Genomic DNA, 12,470 nt, shown 5'->3' on the forward strand with positions numbered 1-12,470 from the left:
ATTGATTAAGAGTTTAAATGCTTTTCCATTGCTTTCCATTTAGTGTTGTAGTTGCGTTAAGTTCTTAGACAAATACAAAGCAGAAAGATAGGTAAATCCGGCAGCCATAAAGCAAATATTTGTAATTGCAATTCTTCAGCTTGACAGCCTCTTTTCGCCTTGGATGAAATGAATTCCGAAACCATGGAGCGCAGTTGTAATTACTCTTTTTTGGGGTTTTCTACGTGGCATGAAATATTCGAAGGATGAAGGGATGTGAATGTGGGCACGTTCATTTTTATGCACACAAAGTGAAATAAGTCATGTGGATTATTCCGTTCTTAAAATCACTGGCATTTTTAATGGGATACAAATGCAGCACTCGCGTTGCAGATCCCCGGAATTACTCTCAACATAATCAGCAATGCGCAGTTGGTCCTTTAAAGTTGCCATTGTGTGGCACTCAAGGGATAAATACTTGTACTATACACACCACAATGCCAGATCTCGGGATTATGGCTAGAAGCACACACACAATTGCCAATAAGCTTGCTTCCACCAGGCTGAAACGCACCCGCTTTCTATCTAATTGCTAAGATGACTGCTTTCCCTGACTCGCGATGCCAGGATAATGAGTTTTCCATTAGCGCTTGAGTGCGGCGGGCAGTGGCTATATTTGCCAAGAGTCCTGACTGCTTAAGTGAAAATTCAATAAAAGCATCAGCATCAGTAAAATCAAATGAATTTCCTGTCTCGCCCAGCGCCCACAACTTGGGACACTTGGAGTGACTGGCGTGCACTGGTGGAACTTGGCCATTGAACTTGTTGGGAAATTCGCGTATGCGAATTACATGCATGTTTGATGCGACTGGAAACGCTGAGAACTTGCGCAGGAAACAGGAAGTGCAACAATGGGTGTCCAACTTTTCTGAGCACGCAGCGACCCAACTTGCCCCACACAATGCCCCGCTGAAACTTGTGTGTGTCGAACTCAGGAGATTGAGCTTCTTGGATTAAATTAAATGTTAAATTTTAAGACAGTTAAGTCTTAAGCTCCCCCTCACTTTCAGAATATTGACAGATTTCAGGCAACTTGAGACCGAGGGACTTTGCTGCCTTCCGCAGACTTTCTGGACTTCACTTGATTTATAGCATATGACAACTGGGTAAGGCTCCTATATATGTATGTGCTGTTGAATTTTAAAAGGCAGAAAGTAAACAAGAATTTTTGGGGCAACTTGACGCTTGACGAGAATGGCAGACAGTTTGTCACTCGCTTTATTGCGTATACGCAGCGTGGCCGGGGAAAGGGTCGATATGAACGTCAGTTGCCAGGAAATTTATGTAGATTTATGTACGTGTGCGCTCTTTAAGCTTTTCATATCCAGTCATGGATACACGGCTACATGTATTCAATTAGAAAATTAGCATTCCAATGAAGTTAGTTCACGCTCCAAGGAGATGACATAAAAGATGTAAGCATCTTAATGAATATTAAATGATGAAAACATTTCAAAACGAATTTCCTTACGCCTACTCTACAGGAACTTTCATTGAAACATACAACTTATTGTGCCCAGGAAGTCATATTTGTCCTCGAACCTAATTCCCTCGAGAAAAGCCATAAGTACAAGCGCTTAGTGGTCATTTGGGGCCCACAAATGAGATCTAATTAGGAGTGTGAGGAAATTCCGCCAAGTGTAAACTATACACAGCTTTCGGAACGTCGACTACTGAAAGCCTCTTGGCAGTTGTCGCAAACAGTCGTCTTCGCCTTTGAGGGGATTTCAACATATTGAAGCCAAAATAATTAGGCTATAAGCCGGCAAGGCGATTCGCATTAGCGGGAAGCCGTTTGTCACCAATAAATCGTGCCAGTAAATTATGTGGAACAAGAGCCACACATCAATCTCGTGACTCCAAGAAAAATATGTGGGCTTATAGTAGGTGACACCTCCGTGTTAAAGTACATGCTGGATATTCGGTGGAAATTAGGCAGCTGTAGCATATGTACAAGGAAAAGCTCCGCTTGCCAAGCGCATTAGGCCATTTTTAATTGCGCTCCTTATTTTGGTGTACTTCGAAGCAAAACCGAGTACTTCAAAGCACAAAACAAAACCTGACCTTTTCGGAAGGCACAATATTAGCACACAAAAGACTTGAGGACTTATTCAGAAGAACACAAAAAGAATGCTTTTGTAAACGATTCGCTTTTCCTGAACGCAGCACTTAAACTTAAGTTGTGCTCTTTAAGAACGTACAAAATTCAATTTATTTACCGGTCCTTTAACCACTTCGTTATCCTGTTACATTTTACGAGAATTTTTAATTGAAAATACATGCGCGTTCTGCACAATATAAACAAAGGCCGTAAAAAAGCGTTCAACAGCTTGGATACCCTTTCCACACTTCTTGGAGTGTGTAACTATATAATTTAAGACAATACATTTGTAAATTTCAATTTTATTTTGTAAATTGCAATTTCTTAACCTAAAGTACCAATGTGCCCAGCATTTGTAGGTGAGATAGACCGCAGCCAAATAGTTTCCATGACAACGATTCGCGGGTAAATAAATCCCCAAAGGGAAGTCGGGTATAAAGAGATTAATATTTCAGCAATAAATGTGAAAATCTACGCAAAATGGCAACACTTTCGCGATAGTAAAACGCGAGCTTTAGAATTCAGCTCAATTATCAAGGCATTCTCCGCATTTAATTCAATTAGTACTAATAGAGTAAGAACCAAAAAATCCGAATAACGCAGCATTTCGAGAAAAGCCCACAAAAACAATTATGCTAATGGATGGGCTCTTAAAGTTTTTGCAACCGAGCAGAAGGCTATTAATATTAAACTATTTCCAAATAAGCTAATTGCACAGTTAATAATATTAATATCTTGCTTGCCAAAAGTAAACTTTAACTGGGCCAACCACTGCGGCTTGTTGTTCTTTCATTAGAATAGCGTCAATACTGAATTTCAGCTATTCCGCATGTTTACTTTGTCGACTCTGGTATTTGCCCATGAATTTGGCTGTCAAAACTTTTGACTGACAACGCGAGTGCCACTTGACATTCTTGGCCCACTGAAGTTGACCCCCTCTAAAGTGGAAAACGGAGAAATGTCTTTGCTTGAAGGAATGGAATATTTCTATAAATGATAAATCGACACAAAGTGCTTGAGCTTAAGCAGGGTTGACAATTGATATGCACTCAAATGGAATTTCCACGGCGCGTGAGCATCGGAAATAAGCTTATTTAGTTTAGGCTTTGCAATACGCTTTAAGGTCTTTAAACTGGTTATGAACCCTTATGCATATTATCTGCTTCCCAGCGAATTTGAGCTATTTCTCCTATTTGAATGGCTTTTACGTGTCCTTTGGGTGGCGTTTGCCGATATCATTCGGCATCGGCCTCCATTAGTTTCAATCAAATTTCATAGGCAAACAAGCAGGACCAATAAACGGCTCTATATATATACATATATCGGCATTAGCATGCATGATAAATAATAAACAAATTATAAATAGCTTTTTCCTCTGCAAGCAACTTGGCCATCAATCAATGGTGTCCAACGAATGGGCCTCTTCCGCATCGTATTACTCAGCACATCCCACTCAGATGGTTCAGAATGGCATTGGCAAACAAGATTTATTCGCCTCCTCTTGGGGTTATCCATACATTGGCTGACATTAGGTTGGGCAACCTAAATTGAAGGCCACGCACTTTTTGCCAAAATGAAGGTTCGCGGTCGGCAGGCCGTCAAAATGCCTTTTATGCCTAATTAAAGCCCGTGCGGTATTCGATTAGCATATTAATTGGCAATTCCCGACAACTTTCTATCAGTCGCTGCCACAAGCTTTAAATTAATTAATTAACTTTCAATGTAAACATTTGTTCAATCAGTGTCCCTCCTGAAAGAAGCGCTGTTTCCGGACCTCGGAGTTACACTGAAGAATGGATGGTGAAATATTGTTCACTTTCTACCAACTGTGTTTTTTAATCCACAGTCAAATAACGTATACGCCGCGTGGAACCGCTTGAGTGGCACATTGCCGCAGGTGTTGTTCTAAGGATTCCGATAAGTCAACACGCGTCGACAATCAAAGAATTCTATTTCAGTTCATCATTAGAAATATATTTTCTGCAACGAGCCAGTTACACGTGCGTCTAATTGGCAGCAACCCTTCAATCATAAGCAACACTTAAATTGGTATTTTGCAATCGATACATTCAGATAAGTTTTCATTTGAACTGGCTTAATAATTACGCACGTGCCGCACAACCAGCTAAGCCCTCTCCATTTCTCTATCCTTGGCCATTTGCATATTCCGATGGCATTGCTTTTCAGCCATTGCCACTCCAATCTCTGGCGGAATGTTTATACATTTATCAGCCCCCAAGCGCAGATGTTTTAGCTTGACAAACATTAACGAACACCGATGCACAAGGCAATTGCACAGGCTAAACATGGCGTATACGCAATAAGTAAGCCAGAGTTAGCCAAACAAAACAATTGCAATCAGGGACTTCAACAACATGGGCAAATGCAAGGCCACGCCGAAAATGTCAACACAATAACACGCATACGCACTGTGGACTATCCGTATGATTGAACATCGCCATTGTTGTGCGCAAAGCGTGTGCTGGCCATCAGTTGTCGGGAGTTGCCTAAGTTGGCCTGGCCCACTTGTCCCGACCCCCTGTCAAATCAAAGAAAATCTGCTTTGACAGCAGTAAAGGAACCGAACCAAAAAATAAGCAACAAAGTAGCAGTTGGGCTGGGATAAAAGGTGTCACCACAACGTCGATATGTGTAAGTAAACACTGATGTTTCTCGCTCAAGTGAAAAGTGGAAAGTGGAAAGGCTTTAAGTGAAAGCAAAAGCCTCAACCTTTTTTATTATTTCCCAAAACGTAAGCGCTTTTTGGAATTTCATCCGCCTAAGAGCTGCAGCCACAAGGTACAAGTTGAATACATCAACAACATTATCAATGGGTTTATCTCGAATGGCAAATGAAATTTCGCTAAATATGGGCTCACGCCCACACGAAGGCCCTTAAGCATTTTCGGGCTAATAAAAACACTCCCGAAAAAGGGTATCCTTATCGCAGGACTTCAAAAACAAGCACTCTCCCATAAGAGATTCCCATCAATGTGACAGTCCAGGAAGAAAATGCCTATCTGCGAGTCATAAACGGTGCCTAATGGCCGATGCCTTGGCACCGGAGTTGCCCGGCAACAGAACCACATCAAAATTTTGCCCCAAAGGGATACAAGTTTCAAAAATGCTTAAATGGTTGGCAGTGCAATTTAAATTGAACTTCGCGTTGCCCACATAAGCAACTGGGATGTTCAACATAATCCGCTTTCATATGGAACACAACACAGCTGCTGAAGTAAAAATAAGGCTTTGTACAGTTGCTTGACAGCTATTTGCCTTCACTTGTCAACCAAATTTTGCGGAAACGAAAGTTAACATTTGTTAAAATATTAAATCAATTAAATACTTAAACCACTGCCAGGAATATTTACAAGGGAAAAAGTTCCAAGAACTACCAAAACTTTCTGACTTCAAGAAACACAGAAAGTTGCCGAAACTATTTGTTCAACTTTCTTTTGGCAAAACTTGGTAAGTTTTCGTTTGCTTATTAAATTGAGCCCATATTGAATTAAAGAATCATTTATTATTCCCATTTATTTCAGACAGGCAGCAAAAAAGTGGTTTATGACGGCAGATGAACGCATGAATTTCTTTTCGAAAAAGCTTTGCTCTTAAGCAATTATTTTTGATGTTAGCCACAACTATGAATTGTCAACATGAATGACCTTTGATAAGAACGTAATCAGCAGGACGCAAATACCCATCAAAGTTTTATTCCATAATTACAGAGAAAGGAAGCGGAGAAACATAAAGAAAATCAATCAATCAATCAATCAATCAATACACAGCAGCTGTGAACGAAACCTTTTCAACTCCCCACGGAATTTCACGGTGAAATACATTAAATTTGTGTGTCAACAGCAGCCACCACTGAATTTTCCTGTAAATGTATTATGCAAAATACAGAATTTCTTTTAATCATATAAAATTTCCTGGAAAACAAGTAGGCCCAAAAGAAGTAAAAATAAAACGACAGTTTCTCTCTCATCGGTGGTCATCCATTTTTCCTGCTCGAAATACATCAGCAAAACCTAACACAGTGCCTCGCATGCATTGTAATGTCAGCAATAATTCCGCATGACAGCATTTTCGTAAATTTGCTATGACTACCACAACAATCCATCGACATCACATAACATAACATGTATTTTTAGGCACCCGAAAGGGCGCACCCAAAAAGAAGCAAAGTTTACCCAACGTTTATTGTTCAACTGTCACGAAAATTGAACTACTGCTCGTCATCAATCGCCATCGACACACCAACCAAATGTGGTATACAAATGACCACTAGAAATTCTGTTGCTCCAACTTTCATGCTCACAGATGTGAAAACCAATGGAATTGAAACCAGGACCATTTATTCAGTGTCCGCAAATGCAGCTGAAGTGCTTTATTGGCATAAACTTAAAATTTGTGCACACAGAGAGAGAGCTGTTGATTGGGTAACCCAACTACGAGCAGAGGTCCTCGATGGACTCCCCTTGAAGGAGCAGTCGCTGCTCCTGTTTGTTCTTCTTGGTTGCGGATTTGCCGCCTGCGGCTTTTCCACGCCTTCGGTTCAACACGCCATCGGTTTCGTCCATCATGCGCAAAATCGTGGTCTGAAATCGAAGAGAAGGATATCGTGAAGGTTAAGTTCAGTGCTACACTCAGCATAGTGTGCTGTTTACATTTCAATTGCATTTGGTATGATTTGATAGCCTTAGTAAGCTTTGAGCTAAGCGCTTTGCCTTATTGTCCAATCAAAAGCCCATTGAAATAAGCCCAAAAGGTATAAGATCCTATGTTGCGTGGCAACAAGACTCACCTGGTCGGAGCAATCCATTGGAGCCACCGATATATCCCGCACAGCCCTAAACTTGCCCACGTTGTTCAGATGCTCGTTCTCCAACCGAAAGTAATTCCAAATGAAGCGACGGAAAACCTCCAGGGGACTGAGAATGGTCATCATGACATCGCCCTCAATGTAGCCAGCCTCAATTAGACTCATGGAGAGGGTCCAGCTGAAGCGCAGTATTAAATCCTCAATTATGCCAAAGTAATAGAACCACTGGCCACCGAAAAGAACACAGATAATGAACGCTTTGAAAGATTGTTTTACGTGCCGTTTGCCCAAATATTTATCGTGGCCATTACTTGTGGGGTCTGCCCCTGCTCCGACCCCAAGTAGGAGCAAAAATAAAAAGAAGCCAAAGAAATCCAGCCGTCCGGACTCACCGTCGATGAATAAACGATTTCCTCACGCAAGAATCTATTGTCGCCCGCCTTCGAGTCGAACAGTCCCCAGTCCATCTTAATGTCCCATGTGTAGGCGTAGCAGGAGGAGAAGATGGCCGCCGTAATCCAGCAGTAGAACCAGGGATTCTCCTTGGACAGCGGATAGGTGTCTGGGGATGAGAGGGCAATGGGGTGAGTGGTGGTGGGATGCACGTGCCCCACCGTCAAAATACAATCTACATGAATTTTCGGCACTAATTGGGCACTGGACCCTAAATAGCACGTATAATGTATACACGTATACTCGTACTCATATATTTGCAATTGCGTTGACGTAGGTGTGCCCTAATGAACTCACGCACCGTATAATGAATCCACTTACCCGTGGTCGTGTGATATTTGTGGGCAAATATAACCACAAAGAAGGCCGTGGCATACTTCGCGGCGTTGACCAGATGCGGAGATGACTCCTTTGTGTCCCGGTATCTGCGGATGCACTGGGCGAACCGGAAGTAGGCGGGCAGAATGGCAACAATGGGATGCAGCAGAGACACGTACTCCACGCAGTGGCTGCCAGCTGTTGCATGAGCAAAACAATGATGGCCAATTAATCGGCATGTAGTCAATAATTAAGCGATTCAGCATGCAATTTGCAATGTTTGAAACCGAAAAGTTGTTAAGTACAATTGGGAAAGGAACTTTTATTGAATGCACATGGAATGGAAGGAAACCCAGTTCTCGTACTTACCCTTGCCAGCCTTGTGCCAGGTGGGACTTCGACCAAAGAAGCAAATCAGAAAGGGTATATCCAGAAAAGCTGGCACCATGCTGTTCAGCTGATCGGCCAGCCAGAAGTCCGCAAAGTTGACAAAGCAAAACGGAGCCATGATGACCCGAATGAGGATCCTCAAGGCCCAAAACCGGGCCTCATGATGGAACGTCTTCGTGGGATTCAGCAAGAAGGCAGCCATCAATGTGTAAAGGCAGAGTGGAGCGGCATACTGTGGGATGCCCAGTGGATCGCAAAAGATATAGCTCAGCACGCAGCAGGCCCAGATAACTCCAAACACGGATGCCACCTCCATGATGTTCTGCTCGGACAGGTGGTTTCGTGGATCCAACTCGAAGATGAGCACGTGGTTCACGCCGGACGACCGCCAGCCGTAGACGTTGACGCCCCAAAGAAAGAGGCATTCGATGATGAGGAACGGAGCACGGAACATCCTCATGCCGGCCCGCCAGTTCTCTCCGAATCCGTAGAACATGGCAGCGATCACAACCGTAATGAAGAGCACCACAAAGGCGCCGGAAAAGAGACCCACCTTGAAGGTGGTCCAAGGACTCTGCTGCTCGCCCAGTGGTGGTACCCTCAACCGTTTCATTGCCCGCTGACGATCTCCTCCCTCGATGTCCTGGGTAACAGCCTGCTCCGTCTCCTGGATCAGACGATCAATGTCCTTGTTGGTGTAGAAGTGGGCTGCCTCCACGTGATCCGTGCGCCAACGTGCACCGTAGTCCACGCTCAGCAGCTTGTCGTGCTTCTTAAGTATCTTACGGAATCCCGTGAAGTTCAGGTTCTGATAGTTCTGGAGCAGTATTAGCCCCAAATAAAATTCACTAAATGCCAACTTGAGATCCTGTATCTTGCGCGCCGGCACATTCTTCTTGCCCAGCGGCGTGCGCCTCTTCCAGGCGGGCAGCTTCTTTGGGTGACCCATCTCCAGGGCCTCGGTCAACTCGCTGCGCAGACTGCCATATTTGCGGGTCGCCTCGGCCATCTTCTCCGAGTAGAATGTGTTGATCTTGGCCAGCTCCTTGTCGCAGTAGTGGAAGAACTCCTCATCGAATTTGGCAAAGTATCGGGTCACCATCTCGCGCTCCACGAGTTCCGCGGAGGGCGATTGTTCGATGGCTGCATACAGCATGGCTTTCATCTCCTAAAAAGTATGACACATAAATGTATGACCAATAGGATTATCAATAATATTGCATTGAAATGTTATTTCAGATGCGTTTTTTTTAATTTTACATATAGTTCGAATATATATATAACCTCTAAGCAAAGGACCTATACGTTTGGCCCCCACTGTATCTATGTATCTATGCATCTCCTGCTCCTCCAACCTGCCAGCCCTTCGTATTTGTTTACGTCCGAGGAGAGCAAAACACAGAATGCCGATAAACAGGGCGCATGCGCGTTGAAAGCTCCAACGTTTGACAGTTGGATGCCACAGCTGATGGGGCACGTGACGTCACAGCTGGCAGAGTGACAGCGGGAAAAGCACATTCGTCCGTGTATCTCACGGATACATATTTTTCCGCACCTTCGAACGGCGATTTTAGGCACTCACCTCATAGTTAATGTACTGCTTTCGCCACTCGGGCGTTATGTGGGCCGTCAGGTGCTCGGCGAACTTCATCTCGGGAATTGGGGGGATCTCACAACTGGCTGCACTGCATCCGCATCCGGATAAATCGCGAGGATGTGGTCGCACTCCAAACGCACGTTTTCACGTAAACATCACAACTGGGCCAGCAGAGAACAGGCAGCGAAAGTTCTTGGATGTCGATTTTGGTTGGGATGGCGGTCCAAATGGCGGGGGCTTCGGATACGAGGAATCGAGCTTTCGATATGTAAATGGCTTCGGTTTTGTTATTGTTAGCTCTTGCCTCTCATCCGTTTTCAATGTCAACAACAACAAAGGCGCAACACATATTCAGATTCAGAATGATTAGATTTTATTAAATAGTCAATTCATAATTTATGAGAATTTATTAAACAGCATTGATTGATTTTTAGCGCACACTGTATATAATATATCATTTTTAAAATCCGTTTTATGTATAATTGGTAACGCCCATTAAGAAAAAGTCAGTAAATAAGCCACTGTTGTGGGCATTCAGTAAAATATACAAATTGTATAATATATTTTGTATATTTATATTTGACTAAAACAAATGCTTATTTTTACTTAGGCTTGCTAACTTTAATTACGTTATATCTGAAAAAAATATATAAATGTTTAATGGGCTAATGTTAATTATGGGCTGTAATAACCGGCATCGTTGACGGGATTGGTTTTCTGATGTGTAAATATCGATAAGAATGTATTTCGAACAATGGCTGTTATTAATTATAAAAAAATCAGTGTCTCAATACCAGTGGTTTGAATACCTAAAACTAGTTATTTTTGCCATATCTTTTCTTAAAATATGCAAATGCAAAAATGATTCAGACAGCAAAATATCAACGCGTAACGATGAGAAAACAATGCAAGTTTTGCGATCTTCGAATAGCACACCTTTAATCCCTCTATCTGGGTAATGAAATACAGGTAGATAAGATTAAAATGTGGTTTAATTTAGCTTAGAAATACATATGTGCCATTATAAATCGATCTAATTAAAAAAAGAAATTACTGTTATTAAGCCATGACCGTTGCTATTTGATATCAATTACAGCCACCGCAATCAGCGGCTGACAATTGAACTGAAATAATCGAGCCCAGTAGACTTCGCTTGCTACATCGAATCCAGGCAAGCCACAAGGAATTTCCACAGCTAAATGCGATAGATACATGGCTATAGGAAGCCAGTGGATACGTCATATATCGCAAAGAAAACCACAGCTAGAGTCATAAAAACCAAGTTCCTGAAGAGTCGACTGCACGAACCCCATAAACATTGCCAGTTCCCCGATTCTGCCGCTTATCGCAATTGACGGGGGCCCCTACTTTTTGCCCCCCCGCACTTTCTGCGGGCTCCAATATTGATTAAAGAACGGGAGGCATGCGGTTACCCCTCCCAGTGCCCCCACCCGCATTGAGGCATTTAAAGTGATCGTCTGAAAAGCAGAGCACAGTTGGAGAACAAATGGAAACGCTCTCGGCGAGCGGAACGACGAGCGTTTTGGGGCAGAGTTTGCTGTCAGTCGATGATTAGACTGCTCGCAGGCCAGTCATCCCGCTCCCAGATTAGGAAATCTTTCCCCAGAACTCGGAAATTTGGAATAAGCTGAAATAGTCAAAAGGGGAGATAAGAAATTGATATAAATTTGAAGCTCACTGCGGGGGATATTTCAATTGGTTCCCGCAAGCCCAGCCAGCAACATGCCTTCCGATCAGGATCCGACTCCAGAGCAGATCAGTCAAGTCAAGACTAGCATTCTGCAGAAAGTGGAGAAAGAGCCACCAGCAGGTAAGCTAACTCAGGCAAAGAATCACTTCTAATCTAGTATATACTTATGTATATACAATCCCAAAATAGAACCATTCCATCCCAACGATCTGAAGAGAATTACGGACAGTGACCTTTGGATCACCAAGCTTCTGCAGGTCTATGACTGTGATGTGGAGAAGTGCATCACGAGGTTGTGGGACAATCTCGCCTGGCGGAAAAGTTTCGGAGTCTATGACATCACCGAGCAGAACCTTAACCAGGAGTTTTTGAACGACGGCTCCATCTTTGTGCACAACAAGGACAAGGACGGAAAGCCCCTGCTGATCCTCACCATCAACAAACACTCGAAGAGCCGAAATCAGGAGGACCTACTGCGAATCCTTGTCTTCTGGATTGAGCGATTGCAGCGGGACAGTAGCCTGGATAAGATTACCATTTTCATGGATATGACTGGCACCGGTCTGAGCAACTTGGACCTGGACTTCATCAAGAGTATTATCGGAGTGTTCGAGACCAAATATCCCTATGTGCCTAACTATATTCTGGTGCATGATTTGCCTTTTCTGCTGAATGGTATGTAAGCAATTGTTATACCTTAAGGATCAGTATGTTGATAGGGTGGTTTTCTGTGTTTCTGTTAGCTGCCTTTAAAATTGTGAAGACCTTCCTGCCCGCCGAAGCTCTGAAGATCCTGAAGGTGACCACCAAAAAGGACATCGATCAGTATGTGGACAAGGATAACTGCCTGAAAATCTGGGGCGGTAATGACGACTACGTTTACAAATTCGCCTGAACAATGGAATTGTCCAACAACTTTGTTAAATAGTGTAAATAATAATACGATATTTATTGACCATATTTCGCGGCTGTTTTTACTACACCAGCGAAAAGCTTTGCAAAGCTTTCCGCACTACAAACACTCGAGCGTTTGGGC

General features: G+C 43.1%; 2 protein-coding genes and 1 long non-coding RNA gene across 3 annotated transcripts; 2 read left to right on the plus strand and 1 right to left on the minus strand.

Annotated features, from left to right (window-relative positions):
* Positions 1-4,744: 4,744 nt before the first annotated feature.
* Positions 4,745-5,734, plus strand: LOC113563922. Its single transcript, XR_003407695.1, has 3 exons — positions 4,745-4,792; positions 5,502-5,608; positions 5,683-5,734. It is a non-coding gene; the product is annotated as an uncharacterized LOC113563922 (long non-coding RNA).
* A 751-nt stretch (positions 5,735-6,485) lies between these two features.
* LOC6545197 (xenotropic and polytropic retrovirus receptor 1) lies at positions 6,486-9,942 on the minus strand. Its single transcript, XM_001972007.3, has 6 exons — positions 9,709-9,942; positions 8,106-9,294; positions 7,740-7,934; positions 7,358-7,527; positions 6,948-7,190; positions 6,486-6,741 (listed from the first exon to the last, which is right to left on the minus strand). Exons 1-6 carry the CDS (start codon positions 9,775-9,777, stop codon positions 6,592-6,594), a joined length of 2,016 nt encoding a protein of 671 aa, XP_001972043.1. The 5' UTR covers positions 9,778-9,942; the 3' UTR covers positions 6,486-6,591.
* A 933-nt stretch (positions 9,943-10,875) lies between these two features.
* LOC6545198 (motile sperm domain-containing protein 2) lies at positions 10,876-12,394 on the plus strand. The gene is made up of 3 exons (XM_001972008.3): positions 10,876-11,554; positions 11,624-12,109; positions 12,178-12,394. Exons 1-3 carry the CDS (start codon positions 11,467-11,469, stop codon positions 12,327-12,329), a joined length of 726 nt encoding a protein of 241 aa, XP_001972044.1. The 5' UTR covers positions 10,876-11,466; the 3' UTR covers positions 12,330-12,394.
* The last annotated feature ends 76 nt before the right edge of the window (positions 12,395-12,470 follow it).

Source organism: Drosophila erecta, unplaced genomic scaffold, assembly GCF_003286155.1.
Source record: "Drosophila erecta strain 14021-0224.00,06,07 unplaced genomic scaffold, DereRS2 tig00000021-arrow-pilon, whole genome shotgun sequence".
Lineage (NCBI taxonomy): Eukaryota > Metazoa > Arthropoda > Insecta > Diptera > Drosophilidae > Drosophila > Drosophila erecta.